This window comes from Lepidochelys kempii, chromosome 9 (genome assembly GCF_965140265.1).
Source record: "Lepidochelys kempii isolate rLepKem1 chromosome 9, rLepKem1.hap2, whole genome shotgun sequence".
NCBI classification, from domain to species: Eukaryota; Metazoa; Chordata; order Testudines; family Cheloniidae; genus Lepidochelys; species Lepidochelys kempii.
Window position 1 is genome coordinate 13786891 of NC_133264.1, and position 27978 is coordinate 13814868.

Genomic DNA, 27978 nt, shown 5'->3' on the forward strand with positions numbered 1-27978 from the left:
CCCTTAGAATAATTAGGGACATTATTACAGAACTGTCATCTCCTGAATACACTGAAGAAAACCTAACCCAAGTTCTTCTTGGCCCTCTTTTTACGACCCACATGATCTTGACCAAAGAATAATCCAAAGTAAATGAGTGCAAAACTGTCAGGAAACAGAAAACCCTCTCACTACAAGCAAAGAACTTAATATGCACTCACATAAATTCTGATTAAGCTGCAAATTTCCCTAATAATCTATCATTCAACATCAAAAAAGTCCTATTCCTGAAATTCTACAAACATCATTTGTCTTAGTCTCTGCATTGGGTGCAAAATTGGATTGTAAATTTGATAAACATCACAAACTTTGTACCATGGTCATCCTTAAAAATACTTACCAATTTTGCCTTATATAAATATTAGATGAGGTCACCTCAGTGTTTGCAGATTTCCCTGTACATTACATATATTTATTTAAGACAAAGCTGGAAAGTTTTGCATATTTTTTTGGTTTTCAAAGGGTGATCATTGTACAGTCACAGACCTATAATAACAGTAACAATATATTCAGTGAAACATTTAAGTTTGAAATGATCCACATCATTTTTTGGGCTCCCCACAGGAGTAAATGGATGAAATTATATGGGCTGGGTTATGCAGGAGGACAGAGAAGATGATTATAATGGGCCCTTCTGGGCTTAAAAGTCTATTTTAAGAGGTAAATGCTAGCACTAACATGGATATTTTTTAAAAAATCCTCAGGAATTGAAGTCTTAGTTAAAAGTCTTATTTACTGATATTTTATTTCTAGATTTTCATCCTATTTTAATCCTCTACAAATACTTTTACGATCAGATCATGACTGAGGGGCATTAGCTTGAATCAAGTGGCAACCACCCTCCTAGAGGTCAGTGCAGCATGCTTTCTCCTCCAGGCCCCGTCAGCTTGGCTGGCTGGAGCAGAGGAGGGTTGAGAATATGGCCTAGCCTTCTCCCTCATCCACCTGGTCTTCCCCTAGAAAGTGCTAGGGTAAAGTAGTCTCTCAGTCTGTAGAGGACAGAGGGTGCCATGTTGATTCATCTCTGAATGGTGGCATAATTTTGCACAGGGTGGGGCAGGGGGAGGAGGGAGAAGCACCTTGCAACACTACCCCATAATGGTATTTAATCATCTCCTCTTTGAACTGCAACGTACAGGGACATATGACAAATGGGAACAAGACTGATATTTCTCATTACTAATTCACTTATTAAGGCCCCTAATGAATGAGAAAGAGAGTACTGCATATTCATTATGAAAGTCAGACACAAGACACTTTAGTCTTTAGATTTATTTATAGTTAATAGTAGAGACAGTGTGTGTGTGTGTGTATGGGAGCTCTCTCGAATCAAACCAAACTTTTAAGCTCGGAGTTCATAGAATCATAGAATATCAGGGTTAGAAGAGACCTCAGGAGGTCATCTAGTCCAACCCCCTGCTCAAAGCAGGACCAATCCCCAATTTTTGCCCAAGATCCCAAATGGCCCCCTCAAGGATTGAACTCACAACCCTACGTTTAGCAGGCCAATGCTCAAGCCACTGAGCTATCTCTCCCGTCCCCCCAGTTGTTTACACGTTTTTTCTATTTTTAACTTGTGGAATCCTGCTGGGACTGGAACCAGAACTGTGACCCACATTAAGAAGTGCATTTCTGAGGTATGTCTAGCCACAACCAGAAGTAGTGATGGAAGACATGAGACAGCACCTCTTCTCATGACTCTTCCAGTCCAGTTTGCAGACTCAGGAATTTGGACAGCTGAAATAAGCACCTGCTCATCCAAACTGCACCTTGATGCCAAACACTGGCCTATCTGGGGGTTGGGTTTTTTTTAGAATTTGGTCCAGTTTATGTATATCTTGGTGCAACTGTATCAATATTGAGACTACGTTCTGCTGGTTTCTTCATCTTTCTCTGAAAGATTTTCAAGAGACGTTTGCCAAAAATAGTCCTCACTAGGAGAGGCTGTGTTAGCTGTTTGTTTCAAATATTCCAGCTTAGTTGTTTTAGCTCCTATAATGGCTTTGAGTTTATGGCTTTCCATGGTTATAACCACTCCTGAATGCAGTCTGTAAACAGGCCACCACCCACCTTCTTATAGAAAAACATGTAGTAAAGCTTTTAGAAAGTTCAGTGAAATCTATCCTCAGCAGAACTATTCTGAACTATTTGTCACTTGATACTTTGAAAGCATCAAGTCTTCTGTGTGTATTTTAAGAATTCCTTTTATGAACAAAGCTATAAAACTAGTTCTCTTCTTGATCCGCTTAGCTTAAAACACATTCTTCTGTATTTTCTCCTTAATAAAAACTGATTGGTAGTGTCCTCAAGTGGTGATCTAAGACGACTTATGTTGCTGACTTTGTCGTCTTGTCCTAATAGGTTGGAAATTACAGTTTTTATCAATGTTGTCATTATTTCAAAGAATAAAAAAAAATGTGGTTTTTTTTCTCCTAGATAGAGAACAGCTATCTTGTAGAAAAGTATCCACAGATTTGATACCATTGTAATAGTACAGAACAGCTATTTCTTTTTTAGAGTCAGTGACAATATGTCTAAATAACATGCACGATAGGACATACTGTTAAAGGCTCCCTCTGCCATGATATATCATGCTGCATCAAAGAATAAAACATCCCACTGCTTATCTTTTTGAGTGTCCAGCTCTAATTCACAGCACATTCCACTGTTATTTATATTTGCTTCTTTCTTCCTGCCTACCAAGCCCTTAAAATTAATATTCAGTGCAGTGATCCAAAATGTTTATTTTTATAGTGTGTTTATTTCACGTTCTCATGCAGACTGACATATTGCTGGTAGAGCAAGGGTCAGATTATTATGGCCAATAAAACAGTATGAGAGCCTTACTGCTCCCTGTGGTAGGGGATTAAATATCTAATAGGCAAGGATGTCAGGGCAAGATAATATGTAATCTGTCTCCAACTACAGTGACTTTATATTGACAGTGTTCCTAAATTTTTAGCATTTACTATCCTTATTTTCTGAGGAACAGAAGCAAGTGATGTCTTATTGTATTTTATCATCATCCATAAATACCACAGTTTTGAAGGGACAATTCAAGAGCTGTTTACTCTAAAGGTTATTTAATTTTTAGATTGCAAGTTGTGCAGTTGCTTAGAGTGACAGGAATTCAGGGTTGTATAAATACAGCATTTCTTACTATATACAGTTCTGATAACACTAGCTTTAGCAACAGTTCCAAAATGGTTTCTATTATAAGCCCCTGTTTTCACAGTCACAACTTTCATCTTTTGATGTGACATTTTCCATATTGGCTCTCTGTCTGGAGGTGACATTTTTTGTTAAAGTTTGAACAAATTTCCTTCAAATCATTTCTGAGTACTGAAACTAGAGAAAACAAACAACAAAAAAACCCACGCACCACCACAAAAACCCCACACACTTTACTTCATTTTAAAACAAAACCAACAGAAGTCCCACCAGAAAGGAAGAATAAACTGAGGTTTGAAATGTGAAATGTGGCCTGAAAATACTCTTAAGGACTCGCATCTTTGCACGGCTTGAGAAAAATTGCTATTTAACACAAATATAACATGAGAAAATTGCATACTAGAACGCTCACTTGAAAATTTCCTTAAGCCTACATGTGTACTTTTAAATGAGAGCTGGACAATTTTATTTCAGAGTTTATTAGATTAAAAATGCAATTTTGCTCATCCCAAATCTATTCACAAATTTGACATGAATCGTTTCAGCCATTCGCAATACAGGCAAAGGAGGAGGAGGGATGCTCCTGCTGCCCACCCCAACTTATAAATTTTAGCCCAGTAGTTAGGGCACACACCTGGGATGTGAGAAAGACAGGTTCAAATTCACACTCTCGAACAGACCCCAAATGGATTTTTTTGTGTCACCAAAAAATCCAAAATCAGTTTGATCCTCACAAAAAAAAAAATACATTTGGAACTACCAAACTGAAAAAAAAGAGGAGTTATTTGCCCAGCTCTAGTTAAAACAGATGTGTTACCCATGTGCTCACATTTGTTTCAAACAGCTACAAGCTGCCGAAAGAAGCCAATTTGTTACCACTGAGCAAGCAGGGCATATTCAGCCATGGTGCAGAGAGGCTTCCACATAGTTTGGTATAATCTCTATGTCTGCACTGACAAGAAGTATCAGAGTTCAAGGCTGGAAGGGACCATCAGATCATCCAGTCTGTCTTACACAACACCAGCCACCAACTCTACTCAGCACTCTCACACTAAACCCAACAACCTAAATTAGACCACAAGTACTACAGCCCTCAGGAGACATGCCACATGCAGAGAATAGGAGGAACCGAGGTGCACCAGTGCCTGAAGCCCCTGCAACGGCAGGGAATTGATTATATGAGATATACCCAGTTAACCCCAGCAGATGAGCCACACCCCATGCTGCAGCAGAAAGGGAAAATACCCCAAGGTCACTGCCAATCTGACCTGAGAGAATATTCCTTCCCAACTCCACAATCTTGATCAGTTAGACCCTGAGCTTTGACAAAGAACCAACCTGCCAAGCACCTGAGAGAGAGAGAGAATGCTCAGTGCCACTTCAGAGCACTATCCTATCCTATCCAGTGTCCCATCTCCAGCTGTGGCCATCTCTGATGCTTCAAGAGGAAGGCGCTCAAAACCCAACTCAACAAACATTTACCATAGTGTGTGTGTGGCAGGGAATAATCCCTTCCTGACCTCTGCAAGAGGCCAGCTGAAACCCTGAAGCACAAATTTTTAGGAACATAAGACAAACCGGAAGGAATCAGCAAGGTTGCTGAACCCTGTCCCCCACCATCACAAGCAAACCTGTAACACAATACCACGCATAAATTTGTCCAACTCTCTCTTAAAACTAATTAAGTTGTTTGCTCCCACAACTCCTATTGGGAGGCTGTTCTTGAACCTCACCCCGATGGCTAGAAACTTTCTTCTAATTTCCAGCCTGAATTTGGTTCACAGCTAATTGGTCCCCATTTGTTCTTGTAGCAATATCATCCTTTAGCTTAAACAGCTCTTCACCCTTCCTGGTGTTTTCCACTTTGATGTATTTATAGGGAGCAATCATATCCCTTCTCTGCCTTTGATTTGCTAGGCTAAACAAGCCACGCTCTTCAAGTCTCCTTTCATAAAATAGGCCCTCCATTTCCTGGATTATCCGAATAACTCTTTTCTGCACCTGATCCGGTTTAAATTAATCTTTCTTCAACATGGGTGACTAGAATTCTGCACAGTATTCCAAATGAGGTCTTACCAGAGACTAGTACAATGTCATTAATACTTCTCTTTCTCTACTGGAAATGCCTCACCCAATACATCCTAGTATCATATTTGCCTTTTTCACAGCTTCATCACATGCGGAGCTCAGTCATCCTGTGATTGATCAAAACACCAGGTGTCTCTCCTCCACTGTCACCTCCAACTGATGAGTCCCCAGCTTGTCACAGATCTTATTATTATTAGATCCAAAACGCATAACTTTTCACTTCATATTACTGAATTTCCTCCTATTTCCGTCATTCAGGTCTTCAAGATCATTCGATCTTCTTGTATAATATTCTGATCCTCCTCTGTATTGACAAGGCCTCCCAACTTTGTATTTCAGCAAATTCCATTAGCACATTTCTACTTTTTGTTCCAAGGTCATTTTGATTAAGATTGGTCCCAAGACCAATCCTTGAGGAACTCCACTAGTAACCTCGCTCCAGTCCAATAATTCACCTTTTACCACAACCTGTTGCCTCCTCCCCTTTAACCAGTTCCTTATCCATCTTACAATTCTCATATTGATCCCCATCTTCTTGAGTAGAACTAATAATTTCCCATGTGGTACCATGTCAAATGTTTTACTGAAGTCTAAGTATATTAGATCTACACTATTAGCTTTCAGAGGAACAGCCGTGTTAGTCTGTATTCGCAAAAAGAAAAGGAGTACTTGTGGCACCTTAGAGACTAACCAATTTATTTGAGCATGAGCTTTCGTGAGCTACAGCTCACTTCATCAGATGTTTACTGTGGAAACTGCAGCAGACTTTATATACACACAGAAATCATGAAACAATACCTCCTCCCACCCCACTGTCCTGCTGGTAATAGCTTATCTAAAGTGATCAACAGGTGGGCCATTTCCAGCACAAATCCAGGTTTTCTCACCCTCCACCCCCCCACACAAATTCACTCTCCTGCTGGTGCTAGCCCATCCAAAGTGACAACTCTTTACATAATCAAGTCGGGCTATTTCCTGCATAGATCAAGGTTTTCTCACATCCCCCCCCACCCCCATACACACACAAACTCACTCTCCTGCTGGTAATAGCTCATCTAAACTGACCATTCTCCAGGTTTAAATCCAAGTTAAACCAGAACATCTGGGGGGGGGTAGGAAAAAACAAGAGGAAACAGGCTACCTTGCATAATGACTTAGCCACTCCCAGTCTCTATTTAAGCCTAAATTAATAGTATCCAATTTGCAAATGAATTCCAATTCAGCAGTTTCTCGCTGGAGTCTGGATTTGAAGTTTTTTTGTTTTAAGATAGCGACCTTCATGTCTGTGATTGCGTGACCAGAGAGATTGAAGTGTTCTCCGACTGGTTTATGAATGTTATAATTCTTGACATCTGATTTGTGTCCATTTATTCTTTTACGTAGAGACTGTCCAGTTTGACCAATGTACATGGCAGAGGGGCATTGCTGGCACATGATGGCATAGATCACATTGGTGGATGTGCAGATGAACGAGCCTCTGATAGTGTGGCTGATGTTATTAGGCCCTGTGATGGTGTCCCCTGAATAGATATGTGGGCACAATTGGCAACGGGCTTTGTTGCAAGGATAAGTTCCTGGGTTAGTGGTTCTGTTGTGTGGTATGTGGTTGTTGGTGAGTATTTGCTTCAGGTTGCGGGGCTGTCTGTAGGCAAGGACTGGCCTGTCTCCCAAGACTTGTGAGAGTGTTGGGTCATCCTTTAGGATAGGTTGTAGATCCTTAATAATGCGTTGGAGGGGTTTTAGTTGGGGGCTGAAGGTGACGGCTAGTGGCGTTCTGTTATTTTCTTTGTTAGGCTTGTCCTGTAGTAGGTAACTTCTGGGAACTCTTCTGGCTCTATCAATCTGTTTCTTTACTTCTGCAGGTGGGTATTGTAGTTGTAAGAAAGCTTGACAGAGATCTTGTAGGTGTTTGTCTCTGTCTGAGGGGTTGGAGCAAATGCGGTTGTATCGCAGAGCTTGGCTGTAGACGATGGATCGTGTGGTGTGGTCAGGGTGAAAGCTGGAGGCATGCAGGTAGGAATAGCGGTCAGTAGGTTTACGGTATAGGGTGGTGTTTATGTGGCCATTGTTTATTAGCACTGTAGTGTCCAGGAAGTGGATCTCTTGTGTGGACTGGACCAGGCTGAGGTTGGTGGTGGGATGGAAATTGTTGAAATCATGGTGGAATTCCTCAAGGGCTTCTTTTCCATGGGTCCAGATGATGAAGATGTCATCAATATAGCGCAAGTAGAGTAGGGGCTTTAGGGGACGAGAGCTGAGGAAGCGTTGTTCTAAATCAGCCATAAAAATGTTGGCATACTGTGGGGCCATGCGGGTACCCATAGCAGTGCCGCTGATCTGAAGGTATACATTGTCCCCAAATGTGAAATAGTTATGGGTAAGGACAAAGTCACAAAGTTCAGCCACCAGGTTAGCCGTGACATTATCGGGGATAGTGTTCTTGACGGCTTGTAGTCCATCTTTGTGTGGAATGTTGGTGTAGAGGGCTTCTACATCCATAGTAGCCAGGATGGTGTTATCAGGAAGATCACCGATGGATTGAAGTTTCCTCAGGAAGTCAGTGGTGTCTCGAAGGTAGCTGGGAGTGCTGGTAGCGTAGGGCCTGAGGAGGGAGTCTACATAGCCAGACAATCCTGCTGTCAGTGTGCCAATGCCTGAGATGATGGGGCGCCCAGGATTTCCAGGTTTATGGATCTTGGGTAGTAGATAGAATATCCCAGGTCGGGGTTCCAGGGGTGTGTCTGTGCGGATTTGATCTTGTGCTTTTTCAGGAAGTTTCTTGAGCAAATGCTGTAGTTGCTTTTGGTAACTCTCAGTGGGATCATAGGGTAATGGCTTGTAGAAACTCGTGTTGGAGAGCTGCCGAGCAGCCTCTTGTTCATATTCCGACCTATTCATGATGACAACAGCACCTCCTTTGTCAGCCTTTTTGATTATGATGTCAGAGTTGTTTCTGAGGCTGTGGATGGCATTGCGTTCCGCATGGCTGAGGTTATGGGGCAAGTGATGCTGCTTTTCCACAATTTCAGCCCGTGCACGTCGGCGGAAGCACTCTATGTAGAAGTCCAGTCTGCTGTTTCCTCTTGTTTTTTCCTACCCCCCCCCCCCCCAGATGTTCTGGTTTAACTTGGATTTAAACCTGGAGAATGGTCAGTTTAGATGAGCTATTACCAGCAGGAGAGTGAGTTTGTGTGTGTATGGGGGTGGGGGGGATGTGAGAAAACCTTGATCTATGCAGGAAATAGCCCGACTTGATTATGTAAAGAGTTGTCACTTTGGATGGGCTAGCACCAGCAGGAGAGTGAATTTGTGTGGGGGGGTGGAGGGTGAGAAAACCTGGATTTGTGCTGGAAATGGCCCACCTGTTGATCACTTTAGATAAGCTATTACCAGCAGGACAGTGGGGTGGGAGGAGGTATTGTTTCATGATTTCTGTGTGTATATAAAGTCTGCTGCAGTTTCCACAGTAAACATCTGATGAAGTGAGCTGTAGCTCACGAAAGCTCATGCTCAAATAAATTGGTTAGTCTCTAAGGTGCCACAAGTACTCCTTTTCTTTTTACTATTAGCTTTATTAAACTTGTAACCTCATCAATTGTCTTATCTAAAAAAAAATTAGTTATTTTCCTCAAAGAAGGAAATCTGATTAGTCTGACACAATCTACCTTTGGTAAACCCATGTTGCATTACATCCCCTTTTCCTTTTCCTTCCATGAATGCAATTATTCTATCCTTCATATTTTGTTCTAAAACATTGCATACTACTGAGGTTAGACTAACAAGTCTGTAACTGTGCAGATCACTTTTGTCTTCTTTCTTAAATATAGGTAAAACAACATTAGCTATTCTCCAGTCATCAGGTTTTACTCCCGAACAGCTTGTTAGTCTTGGAGCAAGGATTTTTCATGTATTTTCCAATCCTCCTGATTTAGGTGCATTGAGCTCTAAGGCTATGTCTACACTACCACTTATGTTGGTAAAACTTACATCACCCAGGGGTGTGAATATTCCACTCCCTGAGCAACATCAGCTACACCAGCATAAGTGCTAGTGTGCACAGCACTACGTCAGTGGGAGAGCTTCTCCCGCCACCATAGCTGGGGTGGGTTTTTTATGCCAACTGGAGAGCTCTCTCCCCGTCTTCACCACACACGCTGCAGCGGCACAGCTGTGCTGTAAGTGAGGACATGCCCTAAGTTTTTCTTCCACCTCAGATGTCATAAGTTCCATTTCTATCCACTCATTTCCATCAGCCATCCTGCCTTCATACCCATGTTCCATATTATCAGTGTTATTGAAAACTGAGGCAACATATTGGTTTAGTTTTGTGGCACACCTAGATTATCTTTAGTCTCCTTCCCCTCCATAATTTTCCTGGTCCATCCTACATAATTTAAGAGAAAATTATGTCTAAGGGCCAAACATCGACAGAAATAATTCCACTGGTTCCCATGAAACAATCCACTGGTTCCCATGGAACACTCTTCCAGGTGGCTTTCTCAGTGCTTCAGTGACTAGAGTGAGCAAAATTCAGTCCTCATTAAAAGTGGTGCAACTATTGACTTCTGACTTCTTAGGCCATGTCATAGAATATCTAGTCCAACCCCCTGCTCAAAGCAGGACCAATCCCCCAACTAAATCATCCCAGCCAGGGCTTTGTCAAGCCTATAATACGTCTACCATACGGGCGCCACAGCAGCACAAGATACAGTGCTGTAGCTACGATGTTTCCTGCAGCGACGGAAAGAGCTTTTCCATCGCTGTACGAATGCCAGTTCAGTGAATGATCATAGCTGGATGGAAGCATTCTTCCATCAACCTTGCTGTGAATTCACACCCATGAGCGCCGTTGCTATGTCAACCTAACTTTTAAGTGGAGACCCGGCCTTACCCTAGGATTGAACTTAATGCAGTGTCCCCATCATTCCATCAACCTGCAGTGCCTTCACCCTTCCATTTACTTCACAGCACTGGACTATGAACAACGCACCATGCTTAGCAGTCCCCACCAGTGGATCAGCACTGCTCTTTCTCATCCATTCCTAAGCAGCACAGAGACATTGGTGCATGCCTGATTAAGTGCACAGTTATGTAAGTGTTCACTGATTGGTCCAACAAGTTTACAAGACCCATAATCAGAATTTGTAAGTCCACCAACCCAGTAGCTCTTTTTAAAGGAGATTGCAAACACTGCAGCTGAATAGCTGAAGACTTTTGGTCCTTTTTATTCTTTAAGAATACCTAGTAAGTTAGAGGGGGCGGGAAAGCATTCAGGTAGCACAGTTAAGAATACAAAAAAAAAAAAGCAGGAGATTAAGAGTGATATTTTCTACTAATTGCCATTTGTGCCTTTGAAAATCTACCCCTCAAAAGTTAAAGTTCTACCAGCAACGTTGCTCTGGCTGCAGCACACAATGTTCTCTTTTCTTTTTCTAGTGAAATGTGTAGTCTGAAACAGGAACAGTTATGCCTTAAACAGATACCATAAAAAACAACAGAATGTGCAACACGCCTTTGTGAAGGCTGTCATTGTGAGGATAACTTTTGTACTTCCTGATCATGAGTTTAACTGTATAACTGTCACGTTGCATTTACACAGCTTTCTGCATATAATTATAGCAGAGTGGCAGCTCTGCTATCATTAGGGTTGAGCGTCGCTTTCTGTTTAAAGGACAGCTGTTCTTTAAAAGCCATGTGCTTTTTCAGATGGTCTTGAAATTTGCTGTGCTTCTTGGGGGTGAAGGATAGGGTTAACAGTTCAAATATGCAATCATTTGAACAAGGAGCTCTCAAGATATATTGCCCCTTAAACAGAAGGTCAGCTGTTTCCATAAATTCAGGTGATTTCTTTGGGGTACACCTGGGACTCAAACTATAGCTCTAATCCTCCCCAAACCAATCTCAGTCACTTGGGATTTATCTCAACTAGTGCATGGCACCCACTGGCTGTCTGGGGAAGCAATAGTGAAAAAGTTACTGGGAGGCAATTTCTAACTCCATGTTAGTAGACACTAAAATGCATAAAAGAATGAAATGTGCATACGCAACAAGACTAGGGCTCAGTTGAAGCCAGACGGTTTGCAGTCAGTGTTGTCTCACTCTAACTAGATGGCTCAAGGGGATTTGCTGTGGTTACTGAACCTGAGCTGCACCCAAACAGTATGACTGCAGGTAGGCATATCCAGGGCCGGCTCTAGGTTTTTTGCCACCCCAAGCAAAAAATTTGCTGCCCCAAGCTCCAAGAGCGCAACTGCCCAAGGGGAAAAAAAAAAAAGGATGGCTGGAATGCCGCCCCTGGAATTGTGCCCCCCCCAAGCATGTGCTGGCTTTGCTGGTGCCTAGAGCCGGTCCTGGGCATCTCCATGCTAGTCTTAGTCTGGCTAGCTCAGGTAGCAGACAATAGTTGTGAAGATGTGAAGGCACAACCTTCAGTGTGGAGTAGCAACCAGAGGAAGTACGCAGGGATTTCCGGTGCGCTTGTACTGGGGCAGCTAGCCCGCACTGAGGTTTGTGCCCCCATACATACTAGCACTCTTCCTTTGCAGAGGCTACAGAGCACGAGTACTGTAGGATTAAGTTTAACACCTTCTCTGCGCTACATCAGAATTTAGGTTTAGGGTAGGCATAGCAAACAAAAGCTACATACACCTGGCCTTCATTCAAATATCAATGCTACGCCATACAACCATCTCAGGCTTTTACACGTTACCACCTCTTCACTCAGGGCATTCCTTCCGACACATTGCCTCATGAAGCTCTGGAGATGACGGACACATATCCCAACAGATTACAGACAATTCCCATGGCAAGAAGACATCTTTGTGCACCTCTATCGATGCAACCTACAAAATTCAGCTTTGAAATGAGGCATACTTGATCCCTCTCCTCACATCATAGTTATAACCTCTGCCAAGATACTCCAATTAATCTCCCGCAACCATTCAATACAGCTACACCTAATACAGTGAACACAGTTGGAGTTCATTGAAAACTCTGGAACACAACACAAATAATGGCATATTCTCTTAGAACTTTTGCATGTGTACTTATTATGGCATCCCGCCACCAACAACCCCCTTTACTGAATCATTCGTAATTCAACAGGGCAGAGTTAAGGTTGCATTGTTTTTAAGTTTGCATTACCTTCATTCTCTTTGTCCTATTTCCACATTCTGGAAAGGCACAAGCACTACTAGGCAACCTTAATTCTGCATTAGGAAAGATTTTGGGCAATTAAGCATAAACCAAATTGTCTTTACTTATGTTAAAATAATTTATCTCCAACCTGTGTTTCTATCCAAGGCTCTTTAACGAGCATGGGAATTAAGAACCTGGTGCTACAAGGTTTTCAGCACTTCACAGGATCAGAATCGGGATGAAATTCACCCGTGGTCAGAGAACCATCAAAGCGTCTATGTACCACTTGAGTCATATTTAAGCTCTACTTGGCTTAGGTGGTGTATTAACTATGTGCTGGATGTCTCAGAAAAGGGGTAAATTTAACTCCAAATGCATAATTTAGATGCAATGTAATTTCCTCTTTTAATATAATCTGTAGTTAGCCAGATTTCTTTCCCTATTTTCACCAAATAGGCAAAGTGTTTAACCTTGCGATTAAATTGTGTAATAAAAATATATTACACAAGTGTCATTGTTTTTTCAAGATGACCTGGTTTATGCTAATTTATTTACATAAGCACTGTAATATGTATTTCACAGCTGACATGGCAGCTTTGTTCAGAACCCTACCGTGACCTGCTTCTCGTTATGATGGGGTAAACAGTGTCACCTTTCCAGTGCATAGTGAATTACAGAGAGGTAGCAAGGCATGCCATCAATCACATTGCATTAAGTTGGCTTTCAAAGTAGATTTCCGATATCACAAATGCTATTTAGGCCATTACGGAAAGTACAAATTGGACAACTCATATAAAATGGCCATATGATGAATGGACATGACGGGTCTTCAAAGAAAAGGAGCACTGCTATTCTACAAATAACCTTGTCAAAACAAAAATAAGACTGCAGCTCTTTTGGTAGTCTGGCTACTACAATTTAAGAATTCTTTAATTGCTCTATCTTCTAGAAGTTCAAACAAATATCATTGGTATTAGAAACTCATGTTTATTTATGGACCATAAATTCTATGTCAAGCTAGCCCCTGCTAAGAATTTGAATTAGGTTTTGGAAATTAAAATATTCCATATTATGGCAAGTTTGTTACAAAGTATCTTTTAACAGAAAAAATCCCTATGATGTTTCAATCATAGCCAGGCTGTGTGACATCCAAAATAAATGTAATTTGCTGGCTTACTTTATGTGATCATGTCTCCCTCTACTGGTTTATCTTAGTAACAACGACAACCTGCTACTCACACTTTAAGATACCTGCACATTTAGCTCAAACATTAGTGATTTGTGCTTTAGGCACTCCAAGTTCAAGGTTAGATCACTGCTGATAAAAATGTCTAGATAAATATATATGTGGTCATGGTTCATTATCACCAATGGGACTTGCACTTTGTGGACCTATAGACACTGAGGAAAGGCTTTTCTAAGAGCAATGCATATAATCCATTGGGGTCTAGCCTTTCTAAAACAACATACATATAATCCAATGATCATATCTCTAGTTGCTGATCTTAAACCCTGATATAGCTAAAGTATTCCTTTGGCTCAACTGATAAAGGTGTGTCTTTTGCTTTTCCTGCTGCAAGATCCAGAGTTCAATCACCACTAATGTCTACGTAGTCTCTGTGTCCTGCTTCATTATGCAGAATTCCTAGTATAAAGAACTATTTTGAAATGTAATTTATATTGCTGTGTGGTGAGATGTCATTGGTAAAAACCTCTTTGATTTTGCAAGAGTCTTCATTTTAGTCCCCAGAGAGGCTAGCTCTCTTTTAGCCTGCAATTTATTAGGCCCCTTATTGGTTAAGGACAGCTTTACATTTGTGGGATTAATCTCAGAGACCACAACTATATTTTTATCTCATTACAATTAATGCTATGGGCTTATTAAAACAAAGGGATACCGTATATTGAATTTTTCCAGTTGACAAGACCCCCACAGTGCATTACATCCTATCAACAGGATGCTCGGGATGTCTACTCAATCAGCTATTGAACAGAAGAAAGGAATACCCAGAGGAAATAGAAGTCATGTGGACTTTGAAAATTCAGTACTGTCAAAGACAATACAAGCAAAATCTACAAACACTGTATCATACTGATGGTATCCATGTCACTAAGGGTATGTCTCCACAGCAACTAGACACCTGTGGCTGGCCCATGCCAGCCGACTCGGGCTCACGGGGCTTGACCTTGCGAGGTGGGAGGGTCCCAGAGCTCAGTCTCCAGCCCGAGCCCAGAAGTCTACACAGCAGTGAAGTAGCCCGCAGCCCGAGCCCAAGTCAGCTGGCAGAGGCTGGGTTTTTCTTTGTTGTCTAGACATATCCTAATATATTATAAACCTCATCATGATGGGCTATGTTCAGAAAGTATAAAGGTCAGAGGGAGGAGAGGGAGGGGTGGAATCCCCCCAAACTCAACTTCCTAGCCACACTTCTTTGGTCTATTAATATTTTAGTCATGAAAACAAACTAAATTTATTTTTGAAGCATGGGGAAATAAAAAAGATAAATAGAGTCTGCTTCATAGTGTGTGACACATCATGAAGTGGAGAGAAGAAAGATACAACAGTGGAATTTTTATTGTGTTTGCCTTCTTCAGAGCACTTTACACACATTTATGCAGCCTCACAACATCCCTGTTGGCTAGGCAAGTAAGAATTATAATCCCCATGTGGAAACTGAGGCAGGGATGTTAAATGACTTGCCCAAGGCCCAGGATTATAATTCATGAGTTTCTGGCACCTAATCCTGTCCTCAAACCAGATCTCATTGCAAAGAAACTCATCTTCCCTTCTCTGTGTGCCTTCCTCAAAAGTTAGTTAGCAGGGCTTGCTCAGCAGTTGCTTCACACAAGCATAGGGAGAAGACAAAGTTCTAGACAAAGCTCTCTCAGACTCTTATACCCAGCTAAAACCAGGATGTATAAGCCCACCAGCTGAGAGACTGCTGAGGTTTAATTGTAAAAATACAACATAACAGATCGTTTCAAGGTCTGAGCTGAGGGCCACATCTTATTTACCTGAATCTGTTTGCTCATCTCTAGTCTGAGGTTTTCACCATTATTCCCATGACTTGCCAGTTAAAGTCAGATGAAAGCTGTTTTCTAATTCTATTTCACTGTAAATCACAAAGACAAATGACTGTATTACCTCGAGAGTTCCTTTGGCAGAGTAAGCAGCGTATGAGTACAGAAGGTCTTGGCTGTGAAGCTTTTTGGTCTCCCTGTAACACTTCTGTCCACTAGGATAAAAGCATTCACCACTATTTTTCAAAGTTACTGTATTTGAAGAAGAGCCTGGCAGGTCAAGCAAGACAGAGTAATTTACGAGCTGAACATCTTCAAGGCCACAAGACGTCCATTGAACCAGAAGTTTCATTGCAATGTCTGTATCTTCTTCTTTCCTAGGCAACTGTATCAAATCTCTGGGGGTGGGAAAAAAAAAAAACAGAAATAGTACATTTTTTCAAATATACATTCATCTTGTACAGATATAGCAGTTCACAATTTCATTAATGTGAGCCAAGGAATTCATGATAGATTACCATACAATACAACAAAGCACCTTTCATTCTCTTTGCATGTAATTCCTATCAGTCATCAGAAAAATAAAACTCTTTGTGGAGAATAATAATTTTTGTCTTTTAAGAAAAATATCCTATTGGAATTCCAAAATCCCACAGAAGTGATTTCAAATCATGGTATAAATTGTAAAGCATTCAATATTTACAAGTAGAATTTGCACTTCCATGCTGAAGTATCTGCTTGTTAAATTTCTGGGTGCTGGCTTTTAGCTAGCCTGGCTACAAAAGTATGTTCAGAGGAAATATTTACGTATTAACCTCAAACCAGATCGATTCTAAACAATATAATTTGATATTTAACATGTATAAAGTAACTTTCATTTATGGGTTTAAACATTAGAAACTTTAATTCCACCTCACAAAACCTTATAAATTAGGTACATTATACAAATGGGCAAACTGAGTCACAGAGGGGGTAAATAACTTATCCATTATCACACTGCGATTAACTGACTGAGCTTGCAATAGAAATCAGAGATGGAATCCTGGCCCCAGCAATGTCAGTGACAAAGCTCCCAAAGCTGTTTTGACTTCAGTAGGGGTCAGAATTTCACTCTATGCCTCTCGAGAAGTATGGGGAAAGTCTCCACATTTTGATCCACTGATGAACGTGAAAGCAAGTTCTAAATATTTATGCCCAGACTTTCTTTTTAAACTAAGTCTGCTAATTTTATATTCCATCTACTTAAAATAATCACTCTAAATTCTGTAGTATTACAATCCCCACAAAGTAGTGGATGATAATTAAAACTTTCCACAGGGCAATGCTATCTGGAGACACTCCTGCAGCAGGCTGGGGAATGACAGGCACACCTACCTCAGTTACCCTTTTCAGCGTCCCCAGAGTTTTCCCAAGTGAGGTTAATTTATTACAAAAGTCCCATGCACATAAATCATAATAAAAGTCCCATAAAATAATCCAGATTTCCCCCATGATAGTCCTAATAGTGCAGCATAGAGTTATGGCATCTCTCACTACGGCCTGACTCTCTAGTGCAGCCCCTACATCTCATCTCTCACCACATCCCAGCTCTCCAGTGCAGCCCTCTCCTGTCCTTGTAACAGGATAACCACGCCACCCCTTCCAACTTGAGTGCAACCCAGCTCTTCCGAGCAGGAACCCTCATTTTCTCTATGCTGGAATCATCTTTGCCAAAGGAACATTCCTCACTCCCCCTGGGCCTCTCAAAGCTCCTCTGGGTCCAGCTCTTCAGCTCCAGAGATTCCAGCAGTTAAGCACCTTTGCTGCTCCCTACCGTCAAGGCTCTTCAGCCCTAGGCCCCAGCTCAGAGTCAGGAGGCAACTCACTCTGCTACTGCTGCTTCTCTTGCTTTCAGCCCTGGCCGTGGCTTGGGCACATCAACCAGCGAACCCCTTTTGCTGCTGTCCTACGTTCAGCCTTTGCCCAGGTTTCAAACGTACAGTCTCCCAGCCAATTCCTCCCTCTTCCTAGGGAGGCCTGTCATGAGCATTCTGCTCACTGAAGCTTTCCCCAAAGACGACCTCTTGTCTTCTGATTTTCCTGACTCACTCTCATCAGGACTCTCCCTCAGTTGGTTGCTCTCTGACCTTTTCTAATCATTAGGTGCAGCTCCGCCCTCTTAATTGGCCAAATGGGAGCACCTGCTTTGACATACAGGAGCTGGATCTGCTTCATTTGCAATGGCCAGCCACCCTGCGACAAGGATGCACACAAAATCTATGATCAGTAGCTTTGGAAGGGTTAGCAATGACCATTAACAGGAGATTAGAACTTCTCTGAGGCATAATCTGTGTTGAATTTAAGACAGCCAAAGACATACAAAATGAAGGCATGGTTACAGGGGTTATACTTTGCATTAAAACTGCATCTTTAAGTTGATTTTCAACCATGGCTAACAATTGCCATAATAACTACTATTATTTTATAGCATCCAGCAGTGCCAAAGTATGGTACAGTACTTTACAATGGCAACAAAGTCAAGGTCCCGGCCCTCAGGAGTTAACAGTTTAGTTGAAATACAAGACCATCCGAAGTGTAACAAAAAAGCAGAAACTCCACTTCCAAAGAGCTCAGAACACAGTGGCACAACTGGATTTTTAAGAAATAGCTCATTTTTTTAAAAAAACCTCCTTATTTAATGAAAAAAATGCCTAATATTGACTGGACACCCACTAGGTTTTTTTTGTTTTGTTTTTCCAAAAGTTTCACTTTACAAAATGATTGGTTTGAATCAAATCTATGCAAGACAGGAGAGTTCATTTGATGTAATTTTGTAGGGGGCTGCAGGGAGGGGACGATGCTGGAAGCTAGCTACTATTAAACATTTAGTCTACATTCACAGAGAAAAGCTGAAAAGAGCAGTTTCACTAAGTATCATAATATATTATTTGACAGAAAGTTTTCCTCAGCCTTGATGTCCACAATAAAGGGTTATCCAGGCAGCATAGTGAAGTGTCATGCAGAACACCTGAGCCTAGAAATGATCTTGTCAATACTGTTCAATAGACTGCCAGACCACGAATAGGTCGATTTTGGCTTTTCTGGGCCAAATACAGTTTATATCACTGCTGAACACCCGTTACTGGATGATCCACAGAGTGGCAATGATGAAAGAACTGAAGGAAACAATGAATCTAGTCTGACCAGCTTCAGAATGAATGCCAAGCGAATAGCACTGTAGAGAGACATCTAATGATAATTTCAGTGGAATAATGGAAGCCTAAAATGAAAGGGAGAAAAATACATTGATCAATCTAACATAGCCCACGATCCCCAAACTCAGAATCATTCACCAAACTGCGGGGAGCTCTGAAGAGTAGTAGCCTTGTTGGCATGTTGAAAGGGTACTAGGAGGTCTTTGCTTGGATATGTAAACTGCCTGCTGTACAAAATGTCTCAAAATGTAATGTTAATGGGAAATCATCATTCAGAGGGTGTGTTTCCAGTGGGATCCCCCAGGAATCAGTTTCTGACCATATGCTACTGCACATTTTTATCAATGACTGGAAGAAAACATAAAATCATCACTGATAAATTTGCAGATGACACAAACATTGCTGGAGTGGTAAATAATTAAGAGCACAGGTCAGTGACACAGAGTGACCTGGATATTTGTCTAGCTATGAGCCAGGAGAAGCAGGGATGGTGTCCCTAGCCTCTGTTTGCCAAAAGCTGGGCATAGGTAACAAGTGATGGATCACTTGATAATTACCTGTTCTGTTCATTCTATCAGAAGTACCTGGCATTGGCCACTGTCAGAAGACAGGATACTGGGCTAGACAGACCTATGGTCTACCCAGTATGGCTGTTCTTATGGATACCAAGCAAAAAAGAAGCATTTTAATATGGCTAAATGTAAATGTATACATCCAGGAACAAAGATTGTAGGCCACACTTAGAGGATGGAGGACTCTATTCTGGGAAGCAGTGACTCTGGAAAATGGGTTGTGGTGAATAATCAGCTGAACATGAGCTCCCAGTGTGACACTGTGACCAAAAGAGCATTCTGGGGAGGCACCCCGGAAAATCTCAAAGAGGAGTACTGAGGTAATTTTACCTCAATATTTGTCGCTGGTGTGATCACTGCTGGAAAACTGTGTCCAGTTCTGGTGCCCACAATTCAAGAAGGAGATTTATAAATTGGAGTGGGTTACAGAAGAGCCACAAGAATGAATTAAAGGATTAGAAAATGCCTTATAGTAATAGACTCAAAGAACTCAATCTGTTTAGTTTACCAAAGAGAAGGGGTGACTTGATTACAGTCTGTAAGTATCTACACAGGGAACAAATATTTAATAATGGTCTCTTCAGTTTAGTAGAGAAAGTTTGGCTGGAAGTTGAAGCTAGACAAATTCTGAATAGAAATAAGGTATATAGTTTTAAAGGTGAGGGCAATTAGCTATTGGAACAATTTACCAAGGGTTGTGGTGGATTCTCACATCACTGATAATGTTAAAATCAAGACTAGATACTTTTTTTAAAAAAGATCTGCTCCAGAAATTATTTTGGGGAAGTTCTGTGGCCTGTGTTATATAGGAGTTTAGACTAGATGATGAGACTGGTCCCTTCTGCCCTTGGAATCCCGGAATCTATACACCAAGTAACAGTATTAACAAATTTTATATTGAACTGAATTAACATTTCAATTGTGTTAGGACTGAAAAGTAGATGATTATAAAACTGAGACTCAGAGATACAACCCCAAACCACCAGTTTGTGACACCTCAGCTTAGATCTCGCTTGTACTCCTTAGAATAGCTTGTGACATTCGATTTTTCTATGCTCAAAGGGCCAAAATTTTAAAGGTATTTAGGCATCTAAAGATAAAGGTAGGCACCTACTGGGATTTTCAGAAGTGACTAGCTCCCTAACTCCTAGGGTAATCAATGGATGAACAAAACAATGAACAATTGTTAAAACACAGGCAGAAATCTATTGGAGTAAGGACCCGGACAATTTTGAAAATCTCATTAGTTGCCTATCTGCACCTAAATACCTTTAAAAATTTGGCCCAAAGAACCTGATCCAAAGACCACTGAAATCAATAGAAAGACTTATATTGACTTCAGTGGACTTTGGAACAGGAAAACATAACAGGAAAAGGGTATTTAAACTTCTCCTTTTAACAATACTACCTCACAATTTAAAACTCCATTAGGAAGGGAACATTCACTACACACACAATGTCACTCACAACCTTATAAAAGTGAAAAGGAAATACCATATCATATTGGTGATGCATTAACAACCTTGAGTGATAACATGTTACAACTGCACCCGACAGTATAGTACACGTTTCAATGGCTAATGCCACCTACAGGACATTACAGGTCGCAGCATATGTTATTGATTACACATGCAGATCAAAATATTTGAAAAACCTCTACTGAAAGAGACTAGATATATTATATCTGAATGTAATCTGTACAACAGTCAGAGTTACTGCTGTACAGAGTTCAACTTCTTTACAAGAACACTGGGCTTATGTTAAAGACTTCAGAAATCCAGTCAGGAGGAATAATTGTCAAAGGTCTCTCTCCAGATTTAATCTTCTTAATTTATCTAAAATAAGTCTTCAAGCAGGCTGCACAAAATGGACAAGTTAATCCAATCAGTACTACATTACAAGTCTCCAATTTCATCTGCTATGCCCTTTAATGCAATGACAAACTTGGACAGTACAGAAACATACAAAGTCATTTGATTAACACAGTCACTACTTCAAGATCCACATTTCCCACAGGTGTTAGAAACAGTAATAGAATAAATAATTGGAAGAAACCCATCCCATACAAATAAGGTTATGGCACATTTCAACAGCCAGCACTCTGTTGCAATAAAAGGCAGGGTTTTTTTTTTTTTTTTTTAAAGGACACAATTATCAAATTGTTCCCCCACTAATAACTAAAGATGCTTTTTACTCTATAATTAAATAAAGCATGCCTTTGAAACTTTTGAGACAATATACTTGACTGAATTACAGAAATTAATACACTTACAGTTTACTTAATAAATTTCCTTACAGCATATCAAAATCAAATTGCAAATCATGGCACATGTGTTAAACAACTCAGCAGATATTAGGTGTCTTTGATAAGTCTCATTCAGAACAAAATAACACAAACACTTTTTGGCAGTTTAATTAAAAAGACTGAGCCAAATTTCTTCCTGATGTAAATCCACTAATTTCATTGATTTACACGAGGGATTAATTTGGACCATTATTGTTTGTGACGGGCTGGTTAGATAATAGAAACAATGTCACAAGAATAGTATTTCTGACAGTGCTCCAAATTCAGAAACCCAGAAAGTACGAGAAGGTTTTTTTTCCTTATCAGTTAATGAAAAACAACAACATTACACCTCACAGATTGCAGAGTCACCTTCTGCATCCTACTAATGTGAGTTAATTAATTTTTTTAATTTACAGAATATAAAGGCTGGTAACAAGATAGCATGTGTGATCTGTAGAAAGGAACAGAGTCTCTGCATCATCATGCAACTGCTACTGTGAATGTTTTCAGAATCTAAAGCTTCAATAGCAATGCTATGGCAATTTTCATTTACACTACTGGCTTTAATGGTGAGCCAGTTCCTGATACCTTATTCACTTAATAATTTATAATACTTGATTCAGCAAGTTGTTCCATGGAAATCAATAGTGATACTGCCAAGTAAGGTACTACTCTAGAGGCCACATCTTCAGCTCCTCTAAATCTGCACAGTTCTATTGAAGTCAGTGGACTTTCATTGGCTAATGGTCTTCATGTACATAAGGGTATTAGACCTGGCACAAGTACATTACATGAATAACAACAACAGGCAGACGAGTATAGAGGATTTCATCTGAGGATTTCAAGAAGCTTTTCCCAAATTAAGCTTTAAAACACCCTCAGAGACAGGCAGACAAAAAAGACCTAAACCTCCTTGAACTTCAGGTAGAAGAAAGTCACCAGTATGTGAGTATGGGGCCCCATTGGGATACAGGTGGCAGAAGAGGTAAGACAACAAGCACGCTTCTTCAACTCAGCAGCACCAGCCCCCAGAACGGGTGTGCCGACCACCTATTTGCAGCCACCTCCTTGAGCCAATGGCCACTTGTCCCACCTGTCTCTATCCCCCCACACGCAGCGACCGCCTGATCTCTACCTTCCCCAGGCATTGACCACATGCGGTGTGGGGGCTGCTGCCTCCTTTTGTCTGTGGGGGCAGCTGGCCCCTCACCCTCCTCTCTCTGCCTGTGGGGGGGAAGCTGGGGAATCAGCTGAACTTTCCCTGTGTCAGCAGCCTCTTTCAGCTTCTCCCCACTCCCCCAACTGAGTTGTTTGAAAGTGGCCAACCCTACCCTCACTTTCTCCTCCACCAGCCTGCTACGGAGGGAGCCAGCCCTCCCCTCTCCCCACCACTGTCCTTGAAGCTAGTGGGCTCTATAGACAACTAATCTCATTCTTCTTTCTTCCCCACCTAGTCAGCAGCCGACCTCCCCTTCCTTCTCCTTCCTTTTATCAGCATCTGGGAGTGGCCACAACAGTTTCAAAGCAATACCGAAATAAACCACTGGCTGCACATGTCCTAACAACAACACACAGCTATTTCTCTGTGATGACTATACGAAGTGAATAATAAAAAATAAACCAAAGGTTAACTATCAATGTAACTACATGGTCTTGTTACCGTAATGCTTTCATTTCCCCTTGTTTTGGTTTAGGACCCTTAACTGTGCTCCCATTAGGAAAGCTTTGCAGGTACAACATTCTGGTATAGACCACGCTTTGCTGGTTTCATGGCTGAATTTAAATGACAAACTCATTCGGGCCGGACGGATGCCTTTACTTGTGTCTGTGAAGCACCTGGCACACTTTTGGGTGCTGCCATTGCACCGTGGGTGCAGTGTATAATGTTACCTATTGCATAATCAACTTTAGAAAAGCTGCTGAACTGAAGCATTGAGACAGCCGGTAGGAGCAAGGAAATCTGATACTGATGTAATTAAATCTGCATTCCTTGGTCTGTGTAACCAGTAGCAGTCCTCCGATGCAATGTGGATTGATTCAAAACACTGATTTTAATCAGAGTTTACATTGACAAGCAGAAAACCTTGATTTAAATTGATTTACTTTTTACTAATAAGTGTACTAATTAATTATTTTCCTAAAGAAGGCTTTACTCTCATTGGTTGGTATAACCATTAAAACACGTTTATTTGCAACCTAAAATTGGTACTATTTCTTGCTAAGCAGGAGGGTACACTATATCAATACACATTTATTTATAAAAAATGATACAGTTTAACATACATTTATGCACATTATTAACTTTTCCCCTTTTATGTTAGAAAATGGTGAATGAGGCTACATTTCTTATTTACCAGATTGTGTTTTGTTGTTCGGGATTTCTGTCAAGCTGCATTCGGTTGTAAACTGGAATTCAGTTACACTTGGCATACGAACAAATGGGTATAAACTAGCTAGGAATACATTTTGGATGGAAATTAGAAGGAGGTTTCTAACGTCAGAGATGGAGTAAGGTGCTGGAACAGCTTTCTAACAGCTGTGAGGGAGCAGGGGAAAAAACAAAAGCTAACTAGTTTTAAAATGGAGATTGATGAATTTATGAATGAGATTATGACTAGGTTGCTTGTGATAGCAGGGGACTGGATTAGATAGCCCATTCCAGTTCTCTGTTCCTAATTCCTAAATTCCCTCCTGTATACCCTGTGCAGCCATAAGGGAGATAATATGTTTTAGAGGCTGAAGGTGAGGGCAGAACGTAGGCCCAAACATTTAATAACAAACTAGGAACCTAGACAGGCAAAGAGGACACAATGTTTCATTAAGGCCAAGATGCAAATCTTAACTGGTTTTCCTTCTTTGAAATGATGAAAAGATCAGGAAAACCTTGAAGACATATTCTCGAAGACAGGAGACAGTTTATACTCCCTGACTTGAAGAATGGCCCAAGACTAACTGCAAGAGATTACAACATGGCCAGTATTGCTTAAGGCTGGAAGTGCTAAAGATGATAAAATTAGGGTTACCATACGTCCGTATTTTCCCGGACATGTCCGGCTTTTTGGTTGTTAAATCGCCGTCCGGGAGGAATTTTTAAATATCTAAAAATGTCTGGGATTTTGCCATTATTATTTTTCCCCAAAGAACAGTTGATCATTCAAGAAAGAAAGTGAATGTTGATCATTCAAGAAAGAGAGTGAATGTTGATCACTTGAGAGAGTGCCCACCTTTTCCCCCTAGTTCCCAGCGCTTGCTCCGCGAACCAGCTGTTTCGCATGGCTGGGAGGGAGGGGGGAGGTGGTGGAACGTGGCGCGCTCAGAGGAGGAGGCAGGGCCAGGGCGGGGATTTGGGGAAGGGGTCCAATGGGGCAGGGAGGGGACGGAGACGGGGCAGGGACTTTGGGGGAAGCGGTTGGAACGGGGGCGGGGCCAGGGGCGGGGGGGTGCGAGTAAATACCCCCTCTCCCCCATGGAGTGTCCTCTTCTTTGAATGTTCAAATATAGTAACTCTAGATAAAATAGTTTATAAGATGATGAGCTGCAGGGGTAGCAGTCATAATGCTAGGCTTTCCATCCCAACTCAGCAGAGTGACAACATCAAAAGACAAAGCTGTACAAGGTGACTATAAAGAGAAATGAACACATATGCCACACAGGAATTTCATTTTAAAACGGATGACCATGGGGAGAGTAGGGCTGAAGCAGTGCAGTGGGGACTTTTTTCCTCTAGTAGTACTTCTTTCACCATTGCTTGCTAAAAGACATAACTAGTCCTACCAGATAATAAGCCAGATGTACGCTGCTGATGGCACATCCGGACACTTGGAACTACATGAAGTGATTGCTAAAAAACTGAGATTTCTTGCCCTCTAAATCAGAAGTTAAAATTCGAATAATTCCCCCATTAACACCAGACTGCCCTTGTCTAATGGATATAATAATGATAATCACTAAGATATAGAGTCTTTTATCAGCAATTCCTATTTGATATAGTAAGAACAGTAAGGTTCTTCATAAAAGGCTGATAGAATTCTATAGTTTTTCCTCTCAAAACAATAGAGACAGATTTTTTTCCCCTTCATGTGTGAAAAATCTTTACTGGGGACTTTGAGAGGAAATAACTGCAAGGATTTTCAAACTGAGATTCTCCATCCACTATCTTCCTGGGAGTGAGGGGTTGCCCTAGAACTTGTTGAAGAAACAGTTTTTCAAAAAATACAACTGTCAAAGTTGTTTCAGTTTTAAGCGTTTAGGAACTGACCTAATTTTTTTTTCCAAAAACGTTTTGTGAATTTTAATCAAAAATTATTTCATCATCAGAAAGTCACCAAAACTGTTAATAAAATAGCCATCGACAATGTTTTGCTTCTTGAAAACGCACTATCAAAAAAATTCAAACACCGCTTTGCTCACAATTTGCTCCAACAGTGATTTTGATAAGACTTTCAAGAATGATGTCACATAAAAAAAAATTCAGTTTCTCTCCAAAAAAATAAGGGGGGGGAGAGGCCAGTTTTGACAAAGCAAAACAGTACTACAATAATGCTGATCTGCTCTAGTTTGCCCCCACCACAAAAGAAAAGCTGCTTCCATACCTGACAGATCACAGGGGATTCATGAGATGCCAGAGCCATTTTTTCAAAAACTTTGTACCATAGCAACCTCAACATTTTCCTTCTCCCGCTCCCTCATAGCAATGCAACCAGGCCATCACCTCAGCTGCAGTAGTTCCTGGGGACCAAAAATCTGTGACTGTATTAACTTCACAGGTTGCCATTATTTTTATACAAGACCATGAGATGAGACACATGTCTTTGGATGCTGTGAGTTCTCTCTCCATGCAGACGGGCATTTTCTTCTCATGTCCCTTCCTGCAGGTTTTTATGGGACTTTGCACAGACATTATTAAGGATCTACAACCTATCCTGAAGGACGACCCATCCCTCTCACAGATCTTGGGAGACAGGCCAGTCCTTGCCTACAGACAGCCCCCCAACCTGAAGCAAATACTCACCAGCAACCACATACCACACAACAGAACCACTAACCCAGGAACCTATCCTTACAACAAAGCCCGTTGCCAACTGTGCCCACATATCTATTCAGGGGACACCATCATAGGGCCTAATAACATCAGCCACAATATCAGAGGCTTGTTCACCTGCACATCCACCAATGTGATATATGCCATCATGTGCCAGCAATGCCCCTCTGCCAATACATTGGTCAAACTGGACAGTCTCTACATAAAAGAATAAATGGACACAAATCAGATGTCAAGAATTATAACATTCATAAACCAGTCAGAGAACATTTCAATCTCTCTGGTCACGCAATTACAGACATGAAAGTTGCAATATTACAACAGAAAAACTTCAAAACCAGACTCCAGCGAGAGACTGTTGAATTGGAATTCATTTGCAAATTGGATACAATTAACTTAGGCTTGAATAGAGACTGGGAGTGGCTAAGTCACTATGCAAGGTAACCTATTTCCCCTTGTTTTTTCCTATACCCCCCCCCCCGAAGTTCTTGTTAAACCCTGGATTTGTGCTGGAAATGGCTAAATAGATAAGCTATTACCAGCAGGAGAGTGGGGTGTGGGGGAAAAGAAAACCTTTTGTAGTGGTAAACACCCATTTTATCATGTTTTGTGTGTATAAAAAGATCTTCTGTACTTTCCACAGTATGCATCCGATGAAGTGAGCTGTAGCTCACGAAAGCTTATGCTCAAATAAATTGGTTAGTCTCTAAGGTGCCACAAGTACTCCTTTTCATTCTACAGTAGCAGATTCCAATACAGAATCGAGTTCCAAGACAGCGTAAGAACTTTGGCCCAGACCATCACTTCTTGCAGAAAAGACACCTTCACATCATCTCCTCTGCAAAGCAAATGTCTCTCATTCAAATTATGGAAGAAGTGACATGCAAAACATATGTAAAGAGTTTTTTTTTTAAATGAAAAGAAGTACCACAATACTTAAAGCACAAGATAAATGATTCTGAGGTATAGATGTAGAAAACCATCAGAACTGATAGTTTCTAAGTAGAATGTTTCTGTATATTTTGTATGAAGCATAAACAGTTATTTAGCAATATACAGTAACTGTGCTTTATTACTGACAAGATGCATGTCATAGGATGGCCCAGGCTGGAATGCTCTCATGACGCACGCAGCACTGTGCCAGATGTGTCTGCCTCAGTTTCCCCTTCAGAATTCCCAGAAATAGTCCTTAAAGGCTTTTCCAAGAGTCTTGCACACATAAACCATAAAATCCTACAACCACACACCAAAATTCCCCAATATAGTCTAAACAATAAATGCAACAGAACAGCTCTGACATCTCTCCCCACACCCCAGCATACAGTAAAACTCCGGCATCCCTCATCATGCCTTACCCTGGTCTTCAGACTTTGCCCTCAGGACTCTGGCTCAGAACAAGCATTCATCTTATTCTGCTGCTCTCAGCCT

The 27978-nt window shown here is 41.1% G+C and overlaps 1 protein-coding gene across 9 annotated transcripts in view; it reads right to left on the reverse strand.

Moving 5' to 3' along the window:
* NAALADL2 (N-acetylated alpha-linked acidic dipeptidase like 2) overlaps nt 1-27978 on the reverse strand; it is a 913317-nt gene that overhangs the window by 397660 nt on the left and 487679 nt on the right. For all 9 annotated transcript variants that reach the window (XM_073359348.1, XM_073359349.1, XM_073359350.1 and 6 more), the window contains one exon: nt 15581-15854. In XM_073359348.1, the coding sequence (XP_073215449.1) occupies nt 15581-15854 (274 nt within the window). The remainder of the gene's footprint in view (nt 1-15580; nt 15855-27978) is intronic.